The 17,024-nt window shown below is 37.7% G+C and overlaps 1 protein-coding gene across 1 annotated transcript in view; it reads right to left on the bottom strand.

Moving 5' to 3' along the window:
• Positions 1-16,692, bottom strand: part of LOC129765720 (serine-rich adhesin for platelets) — a 347,565-nt gene extending 330,873 nt beyond the window's left edge. The window contains exon 1 of the mRNA XM_055766143.1: positions 16,073-16,692. Within this exon, the coding sequence (XP_055622118.1) occupies positions 16,073-16,147 (75 nt within the window). The 5' untranslated portion in view covers positions 16,148-16,692. The remainder of the gene's footprint in view (positions 1-16,072) is intronic.
• Between the last annotated feature and the right edge of the window lie 332 nt (positions 16,693-17,024).

Below are 17,024 nucleotides of genomic sequence, written 5' to 3'. Positions count from 1 at the left end.
CAACTCTGATCCTAACTGTTGTCCTTTCACAGGTGCGAACTCAGGCATCTGGAAGTGTTTATAGTGTGTATTTTTGCAGTTTAGTTTGAGTTTTGTTAAAATTTATTATAATGTCAATCAACTGTAAATGGAATAAAATGTGTTTGAACCGCAACAAGGGCAACAAAGGTTAAAGCTCCTAATCTTACTCCATCTCACATCGGAAGACGTCTGAGTTTTGCCAAAGTTCACAAGAATCGACAGTAGGATATGTTATGCTATGACAAAGAATGTTTCCAAATGAATACATTTTGCTATATACCATAACGAAAAGCTCTTCAATGTAAGACAGCATTTTACGTTTACCTTTGCTAGATTATCTTTAGTGATGAAAAAAGTTCAATTTGGATGGTTGGCCATCTGGAAGGTGAAACAGTATACTTCAACCAGGAACTTTGGTGGGGCTTGTGCTTGGTTTGGGCAGGATTTTGTGCAACCGGAAAACTCAAGACAACTTTCACATCCTTAAAAATGAATAGCAAGGATTACATGCATGCTCCAGAATCCCCTCTCTTACCGTTGTTGCGTATATATCGTCGCAAAAAAATCACATTACAGCAAGACAATGCCGCTATTCATACCAGCAAGGAAACTAAGCAATGGATTAAGGACCAAAAGTTATTGGACTGGTCGACTAGCTCTCCAGACTTGAATCATATTGAAAATCTTTGGGGGATCCTAGTACGCAGAATCTACGCTGAGGGAAAGCAGCACACCACGGTTGATGAACACAAGGCCGCAATTTTCGGAGACATGGGAAAAAGGTAAATAGCACTCCAAGACGAATTTTCCAGATTATTTACCGAAATGACAAGGTTCCTAATTATTGACATGTAAATCTGCCGATTGTTTTGAATTTTTCATTGATAATACCTATGAATTTTGATGTGGTCTTCTAAAAACTGGACAGCTGAAATTATCATAGTTAATAAGCCCAGTAAATAAACAAACGACTCTTTTGAACGAAATTGACGTTAAATATACTTTATTCTAAGTATTCAACATTTTATGAAAATATCTTGTTGAAATTCTAACTGTTTGTTCTACAATCAAATATATTATATGGTCTTATAGAAGTTGGACAGAGTGTATCTCCAAGTGACAATAAAATTGAAAAGAGTCGCGTTGAAATTTGTTGTTTTTCGGCTGATCTGGCTTGGAATTGCTCCAAACTATCATTCTGAAACATTCACAAGTCGGTATAATGACATTCAAAGCTGAGAAAATTTCACTTTGTGACGTTAATACTAATGAAACTTCCAGTACATTAAACACGTTTCATAGTACTATTGCTTTGGCAACGAGATGAAACAAATGTCTGAATTCTAAACGCGCGTATTTCAGATGGCACGGTTAAAACTTCCTGAAAGGGTTTACAGTTGATCGTCATTTAGTGTTTATAAATATATAATTGCTTCGCTTACATTTCGTGGTTACTCGTAAGCTTTACCCAGATCGGGAATCTTCCTGTTCTAAACCCTACTGAGCCTGTGTAAATTATTTTTTTTAATCATATTAACTGTTTCTTTCGTATTAATTACTAAAAATTTTACCGTGTATCAGCAAATTTCAATAATTATTTTTTATAAATGTGCCATATGCAATGGTATAGAAGGAATACTCTTACGCCGAAAAATGGCTACTGTATAATCTGCTTATTATAGATATGATAACCATGTGACATGTACACGATTAAAATACGGCTCTGTTACAGCTAAAATGCTAATGAGCCTTAAATAAACAAATGGGATGAAAAAAAAATGTAATGTAAACGGAAAATACAACAAAACAATGAATCCTCGTTAAAAGGCAACAGTTGTCAAACAAAAACCCCTTTGCAAACCATTATTAAGTTAATCTATTAAGCTGCTGGATCCCATCAGTGTATCAAAATCCTCCCTGTCCGCACCATTCGCCACCACTGGCTCCCGTTTGAAGCATAGCGGCTAAAGTGAAAGTTGACAAAACAATGCAGTTTTCAACTGGTTTCCCTCTTCCGTATATCCTTGTTCCATCCCAGCTTATTACAGGCGCACCGTAAGACTCGAACCATAATGTACAAAACAGAAGCGCGCAAGGTAACGATGCCTGAAGGTGTTTGTGGATGTATGCGCGGGTTTTTTTTTCTATTGTTGTTGTTGTTGTTTGTATGTATGTGTGCCCCGTACGTGGCACACGGACACTTGTCTCTTGATCCGCGCGTTCGCGAAAGAAAGGAAAAAATGCGAAACAAATCTCCGTCGAGAATTCCTACTTTCTCCCGCTCCAACACCTCCTCGAGCAGGTGTAGAAGCGCTTTCCTACTCAGAGCTTTTATATTACCCGTCCGCCCTCTTTTCTCCGACTTCTCCACCTGACGAAGCTTTGTTAATTTCAAGCGAGCAGTCCACCTTTTATGAATTGCCATATTTCTTCAATTCTTATTACGTTCTCCTCCCGTCGTCCGATGACGCTCGGTGGAACAATTGTTCCTTTCCTATGTTGGGTTTTAGATGTGTCTGCGAGTATTTGTGTGTGTATGTGTGGGGGTGGCGAAGGGAGAAAAAACAAATGCTCGCTTTTATAATAGCCAAAGGTGCTTAGTTTCCGACTAACAAGGGTAATTTTTCTTCGCTTTTTACGAACCAGGAAGCTGCCGACTGTTGCTCTCAGCTGGAGGGAGCTGTGCTTGAATGGAAAGGAAAAATTACAGCTAGAAATGGAAATGATGTATAAAGCGAGCGGTAGCCCTCTCTAAATTTAAAAAAGAATTTCAATTAGAACTTCAGAAGAAAGACAATAAAAAAACACTCTCAAGCCGCCCCTCCAACAATTATTCTCACGGATGAATTGAAGAGTCTTAAAATCGCACAACCCTTTTTTTTATTTTAGATTAAAATAAAAATCCCCCAAATCCTTCGACTAAAGGAATTCAAGCTGGGTGCACTTTACTCGCTCTATTTGGACGAGATCAAAGATCTGAAAAAACCCAATCTTCTCCGAGACGGAAGCATTGTAATTCCGATCAAAATCAAAAAGCGCCGAAAAAATACAACAGAGGCCACCCGAAAGATGAAAGCATTGGAAGCCACATTTGACCGGATTCGATTGGTTTGGCTGTTCGGTCCCGTCACCCCGAACAGCCGATAATCGGCAAAAGTTGTTGTGATCCGGCGAAGTCGTTGTCGCGGCCTTCCAAAGTCTTTGTGTCCTTTGAACCCATCCACCTCGTCGAGGTGAAGACGGAGGTACCAGGGATTATAGAGTGGATTCGCATTTCGAGAGGAGACTATTAAATGGTCGCTTGGTCGGTCGCTCGGTGGAATTTTATATCCCTGACAGACTAAGCCTGCGAAAAGGAGCAGCCAAAAAAAAAGGAGGATGCGATGAAAACTGGTCATTTCCTTCGGAAAATCCACCCGGTTTTTTGATGCGGAAAACCCAATTTTGATTTGAACGAGAAGGGGTTCCATGGAAAGTGCTTGCTTTCCGTTTTTTTCTGTTAATTAATTTTACACACTTGACTTTTTCGACTCGGGGATTAAAATTGGTTGCTGCTTTCGGTTGCGGTACGTTGGATCTGTTGTCGAACTTTGTTTGACCTTTCGCATGGTTTGTTATTTTACAAAATACTGCAGCTTCAGATGTTGCACATGATTCCTGGTAAAATATACCAAATTAATAAAAGTTGAAAGTTTTCTCAGAATGCCCTAGTACTTCCATATCTTTTTTTTATATTCGAGCTCAGCTTACGATGCTGTGTATACTGTTTTGTTTCCTGTTCTATGCTGCTAGCTGTGTTAACAGTGCTTTTAAAAAGGAAGTATACGTGAATTGTCTCAAAATACCAGACATTTAATCCCGAGAAATCGAGAATCTAACATCGTTAATACTAGAACTACCGTTTTTTTATATACACTTTTTTACCAAACCGATAATTTTGACGAGTTGTCAAAACAAAAAAAAAATTCTAAGAAAATGAACAATATTTAGGAAAAATCATGACATAATTAGAAAACATTGAATAAATGTCAAGACAAAATTTTGCGAGCGAATGATACAATCGATCATTTTGACCGGTTAGTAGTTTTAGTGATAAAATAGACTACTTTCGCATTCACACATTCGGTCCATTCTGTTGGTCAAAACGGGCTCCTTTCAACGGCATCTTCAATAATACTAATAATAAATAACTTAAAGATGTAAAACCCTAGGTTGATCACTTGAAATGTAGTATTATATTATAATGTAAACCAAATTAAGAAATAAAAAGAATTTAAGTGAAAAAAAAATAATAATAAATAATAATATTCATTTCCGAGAGTAGAGAGGTATGGTTTTGAAGATTATTTAGGGTTCAATTTAAAACACTGTTATTTTTTGAAATCACTAGTGAAGCACTCCTTTTTTTTATCCCATTTATTTATATTTAAGGCTCATTAGCATTTTAGCTGTAACAGAGCCGAATTTTTTCAATCGTGTACATGTCACATGGTTATCATATCTATAATTAGCACATTACACAGTTGCCATTTGCCAGTATTCCTTCTATACCATTACATATGGTACATTCACACAGTAGCCATTTAGGCGTAAGTGTTATTCTTTCTGTTCTTCCATTATCCAGTTGGACCACCGGACAGCGGAGACAGTTGATTGATCATTGTTGAGTTATTTAAAGAACAGTAGTCCGATGTGTCTGGCAGAGCAGAGCAGTTGTATGGATGAATCGATCTTATTTCGACCGTGGATCGATCTCCATCGCTGATGATTGTTGCGTGGACGTAGCTTTTCTGTAACAACACAAAGATGGTCAATGAGGGCCCTGAGTTATGAACTCACGATCGATCGCTTACTAAGCGAACGCGCAACCAATGTGGCTACGGAGACCCCCCTGAAGCACTCCTTGACATGAATGAAAATGTAAAAATCGAATCTGTCAAGCTCGATGTGATGGATAGGTCTGTCCACAATCCACGCTTCTTGACAAGAAAAAACAAACAATCAATATTGAAATAAGCATTTTTGGCATTTACTGCAAAGCATACGTGCATTAGCTTTTTCATTATTATTGAAACGAAGCATTATCGTTGCTTACGGGATATTATCGACTTTGTCAATTAAACTTCAGCATTAAAAATGAGAACAGCGAAGCTTCCAGTTGATTTCGAAAAGCGGTTCTCAAAAAACTATATATATTTCTATTTTCATTATCTTATGTCGATCTCATTTATATCGCTAATAACGTCACTCAAAACTATTGAAGAGTCATGAGAGACATAATGCGATAATATTCAGTATAAGTTTTGCAACAGTATGATTATTCATCTTCCTACAAATGAGCGATAACACATTTATATAATTATATACTTATATACTCACGAGAATCCGTAAGTCTGGAGATAAAACCTCTTTTTAGTGACGCGCGAGACAAACCAAAATCGAACACGGGGCTGCACACGGTTGAATTCACGAATCGTGAATCACGATACATGCTCGACATCGGTTCATTGTAGCCGTAGTTCGTGCATGAAAACGGTATCTGGATATGGTGGTGAAACCGTAGGCTCCGCCGCTGAATGTTAAAATTCACTTATTGCAGAAGTCCTGAGTAATCGACATAGGATAATATCAGATCCGACATGTGGCATGCGGCAACACAGGTTGTAAGTGTTGGAATGGTAGAAAGAATCCGGAACCATTATTTATCATCCTGTCTATTTTCAATGGTCAACTGTTTAAAAAAATCATATATTTATTCCAACATTGACCAGAAGAATTCGACATTCTCTGGTTTTCTCAATTTTCCCAATGTACATAAAATCACTATTAATAAAACCGTCTCTACAGATATACTAATCGATCGTTCGACTGTTTCCTTCTGTTTATTCAATTCGGCTGAATAGAATAAAAAGTCATCATTTTTGACTGCATTCTTTAGATTTAAGTTTAAAATACTCGCTTGCTTGTGAGCTTGGAAATATTCAGCTTAATGAATAATATTGAACATAGTTTTTCATCAGTGTAACGCATTTATTTTGCTTGTCGATACTGCTATCATTCATTCGACGTCAAACAAATTTACTGCTGTGTTCATTCGTATTCATTCTGTTCTATCTGAGCTTTCTGCAAAGCTCGAATCATGACACTTCATTCACATTTATTCATTGCCATTGAAATGACTGGAATGTTGTGAGTGCTCATTTCCAATATCCTGGGAATCGTATGATTTTCTCAATAAGAGGGTGCTCCGCTTATTCTGAAGTCAGTGATTTCTGAAGTTACTCCGAAATGGCAACGCAAATCAGAGGTTCAAGCGGAAATGCCAACAAACGAACAAGATCTACTCGCACATTCACAGAAATTTCTAAACATTAAATAGGCTTGGACGGCGAGGAAGCATTCTGCAGTATCTGATTAGCGAATGCAAACTTCGTAAGCCAAAGCTGGACGTTGGCAATTTCATCCGCCATTTCCGATTGTAACACTCGGAATTATCTAGCGAATACGATCTGCTGAGGAAGTTTGATTCGTCTGCAAAAAAAAGCTCGTATCATTTCCAAGCATCCGGTACCAGTCGATCATCAAATATTGACGAATTTCATGCCAACTCGTCTTAGGAGTTGGCGGAACCATAAATAAAAGTGAAACATTGTGGGTGTAAAGACACTGCTCATCTAAGCAATTTTGCATACTTGAAATCTTCAAAACAGGATCAGATTTTTTTAGAAGGACCCAAGCATTTTTTAATTTTTTTACAAAAAAAATCTAACTCAAAAACTATAATATCTACAATATTTTGATCAATGGATAAAATGTATGTGTTGTTCAAATTTTCATTAAAAAACTATATTTTTTAAATTACACTGAAAAGGAAGAGAAGGAAATGGTCATGTTGTATTTGTGAGAGAATGATGAAAACGAAGAGAATTGAATCTCATCAGGTGGCAACATAATATAAATCAAAGAATTTCACAACCTCGGTGGCCAATGACCTACACCAAGGTTTTTTTTACGCTACCCGTTACCCAACACCTAAAATCCACGTAAGAATCGTGATAAGGTGCGGCACTCATTTCCTTCTTCCTTCATAAGCGCTAAGCTCCGTTACAAGCACTAATTACCGAGGGAACATAAGAGAAAAATGTGAGCTGAGGGGGAGATGTGCTATTATATTGGTCTTTTTTTACGCGGGTCCGCGTTAATTGGAAAATCCGCGTAAAAACCGCGTTAATTGGAAAATCCGCATAAAAAAACCGCGTTAATTGGGGAAACCGCTTAAAAAAACCTCGTAAAAACCGCGCAAAAAAACACATAAAAAAACCTGGATGTATTGTAGACTCGATTGCGTCGATATTTACATCGTAAAGTTTAATTAAAGTCAATTTCTATTTAGTTTAGTTGTTTCGCAAATATTTTTATATCAACTGTAACTGAATTCACTTTTTGCTTAGTTACGCGGTCTTGCACCTCTGGTCTTTTTCAACCTAGTTTGCTGTTCAATTTTCACCATAGAACGAAATAAACCTATACTTTTTTACATCGGAATTGCAGTGTATTTGGGGAATTTATGACAAGTGGAATTGGAATTGTATATTCATCATGTGAAATGAAAACATTTGAACTTGCTTGCTTGAACTATGAATTTCCGACTATGCTGGGACCGACACTGATATTGTACAAACGCTCTTGAAGCGAGCTGAATGGAAAGCGCAACTAGAATAAAATAATTTTTAAAAAACTTTCCAAGTTAAACGGTTTCTTTGTGATTAAACAGATAATGTACTAAAAGCTAGAAAATAATTAGGCAAATTTTATTTTAGCCTCATCAATGTCCTTGATTAATGAAGGAAGGGGTATGATAACTGCCAACTGCTATTCGCCTAATTATTTCATAAAAATATATTTATATTGCGTCATTTTGTGGTTCCAGCTGTTTTGGATTTGCATTTTTTTAAATAACTATATTCTTCTAGTCAAGCCCTTTTATTTAATACTATTGATACGATTTTGATAAAAATATATACGAGGGGTGTTCAATAAAGGATCGGACAATTTTTTTTTCGCGGTTGGCAACACTGGAAATGCTCCAAACGCGGTACCGCTGGAAAGTACATCTCATTCCAGTTTCAGTGGTATTTTTTTCATCGTGGTGCTATACATCGCAGTTAAGTGAAAGTTAAGTGTGTGACAGTTAAGTGAAAGATCGCAGAACAATTTCGCCTGTACACTTGTGATGGAGGAAAATTGGAAGGCTTTGTTTTAAACTAAAAAAAAACACAGACAGAAACGTATTCAATGATTCGTGAGGCTTATGGTGAATCAGCTGTGTCTCGTTCAACATGCTACGCGTGGTAAAAGCAGTTCAAGGACGGTAGGACCAGTGCGGAGCTGAACGGAGAACCAGGCGCTCCAGCTGCGAAGTTGACGGAGACAACGATCAATACTGGTGTTCGGGAAGATGCGAGAATTACCATCAAACAGCTGGCAGCTATACTACAAATATCTATCAGCAGCACACATAACTTATTATCCGATGTTTAGAATTTATCGCGTGTTTGTGCTCGGTGGATCCCTAGGCTGCTGACAGGCGAGCAAAATCCTCATGTCGCGAGATCAGTGACGGACTTCCTGGCAAAACGGAACATCGAAGTGATACCCCACCCACCCTATAGTCTATAGGACTTGGCTCCATGTGACTTTTTTCTATACCCTACGTTGAAAAACCAGATCAAGCGCGTGTCCGAAGAGGGATTTCAGCACGTGTACGAAAAGTGGCAGGAGCGGTGGGAAAAGTGCATTCGACTTGGAGGGGAGTATATTGAACGTGATACTAGCGATGTTGAATAATTTTCAAAAATAAAATTCTAAAACACTTTGTCCGAGTCTCTGTTGAACACCCCTCGTATATAAGTTAAGGAAACATCTGTGCAACTGGCTGTTAACAAAGAATGGGAACATTAGAAGATGCATGCTCTCAACGCATTCATGACAAGGATCATGAGATAGGCCAAAGATTGCAAATAGCCAACAACAATCTAAGCAGCAGCGATAAGGACTCCCACGACGAAAGCGAGAATGCAGGAATCCTAAACAAACCGATGAAGATGGAAACTGGAGGAACACAAACAGAAGCGCAATACCACAACAACGGAGGAGACGGAGATAAGCATGTTGGCGTGGCAAGAGAAGAAAAGGTTGAACGTTGTAGCAAATCTGTAAATAAATTAGTCTTAGTCCTAATGTCGTAGAGTAGAGTACTCTTTAAATCCGAAAGCCCGGATCGGGTCTTTAACTTATATATGGCGCCATTTTGTGGTGGCGGCCATTTTGGATTCGCATTTTTTCATAAATAACTGGTGTGTTCCAAATTTCAGATCGACCGGTCAACAGGAAAGGTGTTAAATTTCTATTAATGTGTGACTGCGCTACAGACATGTTACAAACATACAAACATGTTACAAATATACAAACAGGGCAAGCTAAATAAAACCGTTTAAAAATTCGGGGCTCAACGTGTTAATGGTGTTACTACTTTTTGCATCAGAAATGGAGTTTTCGACTTTACATAGACGTAAAAATATTATTTTGTAGGCGGGTTAGAAATTAGTGTCTGGGGGGAATCGAAGTGTGGATTGAAGTCAATTGAATGAAGAGGCTGATTTGTATTCATTAGTCACGTCAGTAAGATTAGTCCTAGTGGAACCGAACCGAACTGAGAGTAGAGTCGGTCTCCATTTTTCACCCTCGAAGCCCCGATTCCAAGCACTGATGGTAATTATTGAGAATGTAGCCATGTTACAGTTGCTATAAATCAATGTAGACGCATGGTAGTCTAGTCGTATAGGGATATTGAACGAAAACTGAAACATGGAGAATTCCATGCCAAATCAACCGACCTCTGATATTGGATTGGATTAAGAATTATTTTTGGGTGTAGAAGTTCACCCAAAAATAATTCTGTTTGACCCTTGACCATTGACTCCGCATGATCTATGTTCAAACCGCTGTAAACCGGGTTTCTATCTTTAATAATGATTTTCATTTTATAAAACTATGGATAGGTCATACCTATGATTTAATCGCAAGGTTGGCGCAGGACTGCCGTTGGCTTAGTAAACACTTGTGTTTCTTCAATTAGCAATAATCGCTGTTCCTCATTGGGTACGACATCGTCGCTGCGCAAAGCTATCTTTTGTGTATATTGATTCAATTATTGAATAAACTAGTGAGTGAATGAAACAATTTACGAATTCAATTGCAAAAAAATCCCAATTTAGGTCAATTTATTCATTATGGTAGTAGATATCGCGGCAAATAGTTATCAATATTTTGTATAATCATCAAACGGTATGCGTAAAAGTTCTGTGAGCTGGCGACATGAAGGGATATCTTCCAATGCAGTCTTGACTAACCGTGTCAAAGCGTTGCATTTGTGAAAAATTTTGTTAAATTTAAAGGGTTTATAAATATTTTGAATATTGAATTCAAGTTTAGATTAAAATTTTTAACGGTGCATTCAAATTGTTAGTTTTTCTAAATAGTTCATTGCTTTCCCAAACGCTTTGCTATACACCTATCCCCCGATTTACACTGGAGATAGGTTCCCGATAAAACCGTGTAGAATGAAATCTCCGATTTTGCTATGTAAAGCCGTGTAAAACGAAATAAGCCCTCAATATATACTCAATTCAACCATTTATTTAAGTAAAACAATTATAAAAATCTACTTATGGAATTCATTATAGATTCTGGATAAAAATAAATAGAGAATTCTCCAAGAAGCTAAATTGTAATAAGTTTATTCGCTATCGTCACTTTAAGGAACTACCAATATTTTTATTCTGATTAGTATGAAGTCATCTTTATCACTTGAGCATTCCTGATGCGATTCTGGTTCAATAATCGACGAATTCGGGAAGATCTCAGATTTGACTTCAGACTAAGTGATAGAAGATTCAATTAACAGCTGCGTAAATTTGTTTTGCTTTATTTATCATTAAATTTAATAAAGAGATTCCAGTCGAAAGCCGAAGATATAACTTTCCTTTACTTTTCATTTTTTATCGATATTCTTAGCATTCTAAGAGCTTGCAAAATTGACACAAATTACACGTCAGGACTCCAAAAATGGTAGTAAATTGATGACATGCCAGCTCTGGAGCATAAAATGGCACTCGTAGTCAAAACTATAATCCAATTTTACTTGCTTACATATGAACTACAAATATACATGTTTCAAGTTTTTCAAAATTTGTTATTTCATAAACCGTGTAAAACAGGTACCGTGTAAATAGAGGGATAGGTGTATATCATATTCCAATCAGACATCTGGATTTCGAGACAATGATTTTTTTGCAAAAAAGGTCAATGGCCAATCGTAATTGAATCGGTCATCTGAGAATGAAAATTGTGATTTTGGGTAGCTGCCACCATATGTTCTTCTTCTTCTTCAGTGGCACTAACGTTCCTAGAGGAACTTCGCCGTCTCAACGTAGTATTACTTGCGTCATTTTTATTAGTAATTAGTTGAGATTTCTATGCCAAATAACACGCCTTGAATGCATTCTGAGTGGCAAGCTCTAGAATACGCGTGATCACAGTGCAAGTCGGAGGACACCATATGTACAATGCCTAAAATAATCCGAGAGGGTCGCGTCAAAATCGGCTGTTTTCAGATTGATTTGGCGTGAAACTGTTTCATGCTAACTTTGAAAAATCATAACTCAAAAACGAAAAAAAACGCATCTCTGATTTTTAGATACGTTGTTGAAAAAGACCTGAGCTTTCAAGAAAAAAATATTTGACAAATATAGCGCTCTCTGTCTCTAATCCATGTAAACTATAAAAAAACAAAAAATAATTAATAATTTTGATAAGAAAACCCAATTTTGTATTATTTTTTTGTAAATAAAACTCAAATTGGCGAAAGTGGAAAATGTGAACAAATGCTGGAAGTGATAAGTGATTCTTTATGCAAATACGATGTCGATGGTAAGAATTTCGATTCGTTGGTGGTATATAGGCAAATCCGTAGTTCTGTATTTCTTTCACCAACTATCGTGGCGATTCATTAATGAATTACAAAGGCAAGATCTTCGATTAGCTCATTTCATTTCGATTAGCACGTATCAGCTGAAATTATATCCGGTAGCCTATCTACTATATATACTACCTAATATGTTACGTCACCGCTCTGTCCCGTGAAATGGAATACGTGAGGGGTTTTCTCCACACGATCTAGACAGTTTAGTATTTTGTCTGGCGTACCCTAGGGTAGCAAATTCCGTTAAACAATCCAATTCGACGTTTCCGAAGCACATTGTTTTTGGCAACTTCATGTCAAAAGATCAACTACGGCTTCAACAATCCGTTCGTCTCGTGCTTATGATTCAAAATTGCTTTTGAATTTTGAACTCTTTTGCGTTCCAGTCTGTACAGCTTAGTTGAAGTCAGTGATAAAATGAACAAATATAAAATAAGATAACAGCGATGTTTGGAACGAAATACGTGAGTGATTCAAATAATGATTCTAGTGGAGTAAAACGGACAGCTTCTAGTGGGAGTAAGAAGGATAGGATAATGTTAGGGATGAAACAAGGGCATCAAGCTCGTTCTTCCTTTCTTTCTCTGTGTTCATTTAGAAATCTGTTGGTTTTTCATTCTGTTGATTAAGATAAAAAATATTTGCAAAAAGACGAAAAGGATATTATCGTCACTGATACGCGACAATCCATGAGAAAGTGATGCCATAAAGAGTCGGTTTTAACATATATTCAGCTATTCCATGCCAAACCGATATAGTGGTTATAAGGTTTTCGTCAAAAGTGGTAGTTTTGTCAAATTATTAGACCCGTATTTTTTATTTTTTTGTTAGAGTGACCATTTTCATTTTAGGGTGGTCCGAAAAATCCATTTTCCACATTCTTGCCAAAAATGACTTTTTTCAAAAATTCATGACCTTAGAACCACTGGACCAATTCAGATGTTCGACATACTAAATTGAAGCCAACTAGCTGGTCATATTTGGAAAAATACGACAGTTGCAGAAAATTTTAATTATTTATTCGTTATTATTGATTGTATTTGTTTTTTATAGTTTCCATGGTCTCGAAACCAAAAGTGCTTCATTTTTTATATTTTTTCTGGAAAGCTGAGGATTTTTCACATAACATATCTCGAAACCAGAGAGTCCTTTTTTTGGTTTTTGTGTTTTTTTTTTATTCAAAATATATATTTTATTAAGGGGGTATTCTAGTCTAGAAATCTGAAAAAATCGAAATTTTTTTTTTACCATATTTCTGTAGTTTAGGCATTCAAGAATATACTCTAGAAAGGACTTATCGAAAATCCTATTATTTACCTAGTTAGAGCCATCTTAGTGATGTGGTATCTAACCTGTTACGGCCATCACAATGAACTTCAAACGCGTTTCTCTCGGAACTAGTTTTTTTCTAACTGGCGTACACGATATCTCAAGTTCTACTGAACCGATTTATGTCAAATTTATATGAAAATAATCTGCATACATCTCTCTATCGCATGAACCAATAAAAAATTATAACTTTTTAATTTTACTATTTTTAAAAAATCGGTAAACGCAAAAAAAAACGTTTTAAACAGCATTTTTGTTTTCAAACGGCCGCCATTTTGTTAAAACCCATGTTTTTGACTTGTCCGAGGTTCATGCCATAGCGACATCTTTACTGATTCAGAATCTGTTCGATTTTTTTGTTTCAGATAACCAGAAGGACTGGAATCGTGTACGCCATGGCACAACTTTTTTTTGAACACCCTCACTTCACCAGCATGTAACTATTCTAATTATGAATATTTTTTTTCCGTCCTATTTTTGTTTTATTGTTGAAAGATAGATAAACGAATAATGATATAATGGATAATAAAAATATTCTTTGTTTTATTTCTACGGAGTTCGAAAAAACGTCCGAAATTCGTGTCTCTACACTAGAATACCCCCTTAAGGCTCATATGGCGTCAGCCGAACGGGGCCGGGAGTTCAATATTTTGACAATGTTTGCTTAGACTATGTTAGTAATATGTAACCGATTACTCGCGGTTGACTCGAGGTTAGTATTACAAGTGTTCTCATAATTGGTATGTCGCAGTCTTCGATGCTCTGTACGTGTGCCCGACACGGGATACTTCCTATTGGGATGCAGCTGACCATTAATCAGCAACGCCCCCCTAGTTTTTGTGTTATAATTTTTCAAAGTTAACCGATGGTCCGAAAAATCTTTTTTTCCCATTTTTTCCACTACAAAAAATCATAACTTTTGATCTACTCTAATTAATCAAATTAAAGCCAATGAGCTAGTCTTGTTTGAAACAATATTACACTCTAAATAAAAATGGATTTTGTCTTCGTAATTATTGATTATATTTGTTTTTATAGCTTACATCGTTCCGGGACCAAGGGAGGGTATATTCTTTTCCTGAAAGCTGAGGTTTTTTCACATAATATATCCGAATACCACAGAGGTGTTAATTTTCGTTTATATGTTATGATTTTTCAAAGTTAACATGTTTTCAGTTTTCGTTTAATATTCCTATGCGACTAGATTGGATGTATGTGAGTATTATACAATTAATTGGCGAGAGTGTTATTTTTTTTAAAAAAAAGGCTAGCTAGTAGGCATTAATTTGATATGTCGTTCATCTGAGTCGGTTCAGTAGTTCACAAGTTACATGTTTTTTAAAAATGTCATTTTTGAAAAAAAGAGAAAAAATATTTTTTTCGGATATTTCGGATCACCCTAAAATGAAAATGGGCTCCCTAACAAAAAAAAAAATAAAAAAAATGCGAATCTAAAAGTTTGCGATAAAGCACGAAACTAACACTTTTTACGAAAATCTGAGAACTACTATATCGGTTTGACATGGAATGGCTGTATTACTAATATATGACTCTGGGCAAGATAAAACGAATTTGTAAATTGAGTGTGGTGTCCGGAGTTTATTTCGCCTGGAACCGAAAAAACCATATCCAAAATTTGTACTAATATCTGAATCTAGGATCAGATTTTGAGTTCCAAAATAAAAAATATTAAACAAAAAAAAAATTGAGAATAATCGGCAAATCAAACAAATATCGTCGACGACGATTATACATCTCCGACGGAAGCTGACTGACAGTTGACTGTTGCTGACGCGATTCGTATATGGAAATGTGCGAACAGCTATATTCAAAATGCATGGTGTAATATAAGCTGTCAGCCCATCTAAAACCGGAGAAAGCTTGTGACTTGGAATGACTGAAATGTGTGAATCAGTCTGAAAAGAAGGCATTTCCTAACTGGTTTGGATAAGTAAGCAGATGTTTAAAGATCCCCTTCAATTCCAGCTACAGTGAATTGTTGAATTCACTTATATACAAAGCGATTTCTACGGTTGATCATTAACACGGATTCCCCAATACTGAAACAGTTTATCGGCCCATCGGGGCCCCCTAAAACAACGCATTCATTCTCGTCACACAAAAACAATGCTCAAAGCGCAATGTTGCTCATTTCTCAAAAGCATCATAAAATCATTCCACACTTCGAGCTCAGGCTCCTTGGAGCATTCGCACCTTCCCGGTCGCAATCGTACATTCACATTCGAAACAAGCGCCCGTAAAATAGACGCGCAAAAACCGAGGGCGAAGAACAAAACTGACAGCGAATCAGCGCGGAACCGAAACACGACGATAAAACACAACCCCACCGCAGCATTCCACACGAAACTTGGCACGGAAAATCAATACCTTTGCCGCTTTCCACCCCACACCTCCTTTCGAAGTCGCTGGCGGAATTCGCCTTCTCAAATAAAAACAACAGGAAAAAACACTCGGCCCTCGTGCCTGCCCCAATGAAATATTCACAACCGATCGCTTCGAATTTTCCTCTTCCTCTCGCTATCGCAGACCGAAGAGGAATTTTATTAGATTTATTATTAATGACCTTAGAACACCTGCCCCCGATGCAGCACCTGGCAGCGGATGAACGGAAACGTTGCTAAATATTTGAGAAGTAAAGCCTGCTCGCTGGGGACTTACCGCTCTGGCTTCGATTCCGAGATCCACACCGGCCAACAGAAGAACAACTCCACAGAACACTGATAAATTCTTCATCGCAATCGTTTCCAACTGTGTCTAACACTAAATGTATTTTTCAATGTAGACGGGAAGCCGTAACCCGTTCGCTACAAGAACTTCCAGAGACCCGTAACGGCTTTTCACTCGCACCTTCCAAAAAAGCTTCAATTACCGCACTAAAATTCACTTCAACCGCAAAAGGAAAAGCATTCAATCAGCTTCGCTTACTGCTGCTGTCTTCAATCACCGCAGGACACACTCACGCCTCGTCGAAATCGCAATGGACCAGCTCGGCCAAATTCCTGCCTCGAAACACGCACCTTGCAGGGGAACCAGCAGTCTAATGAATCGACACCGGAAGTCAAGCAGCACGACGCACGACGACGACGAAACTCCAACCGAAGGATCAATCAAAATATCCTGGCACCGAAAGTATCTTTTACGTAACGACCCGTGGGAGCTCCGAATGGATTCTGATTCAATCAGATTACCGCGTTTTCCGAAGGTAAGCCCAAACGACCGCTCCGAGCAACGTCCGCTGTCAGATTGATGTACGTTCCAAGCGTCCCGAGATGAATGCCGTGGAAGCCTTCCTTCCTGTGGACGAAGGATGTTCTCAGCTGATTCCGTTCGCTCCTGCAAACGTCGCAATGTTGTGATTCTGTTGCATAGCGCACAGGCGCAAACGGTGATAAATATTGGCAGCGGGAGAGAGCAGCAAACCGAGAGCGAATTTCGCCACCACGCGGTTTGCTTGATTGTCTGCATTGGCGAGGGCGAACGGCGATTTTTCGCTCTTCTGCTGTTTGTTGTTTTGGCCTGGATTTTCCGCTCCCCGGCGGGTGTTGCTACAGAAGGGATGTTGTGGGAGCCGTGTAAACGTGTTCATCATTACTTGTATCATTTTCCTTAG

This window comes from Toxorhynchites rutilus, chromosome 1 (genome assembly GCF_029784135.1).
Source record: "Toxorhynchites rutilus septentrionalis strain SRP chromosome 1, ASM2978413v1, whole genome shotgun sequence".
Taxonomy (NCBI): domain Eukaryota; kingdom Metazoa; phylum Arthropoda; class Insecta; order Diptera; family Culicidae; genus Toxorhynchites; species Toxorhynchites rutilus.
The sequence above is the reverse complement of the archived record's forward strand: the minus strand, read 5'-3'. Positions and strand labels throughout refer to the sequence as shown.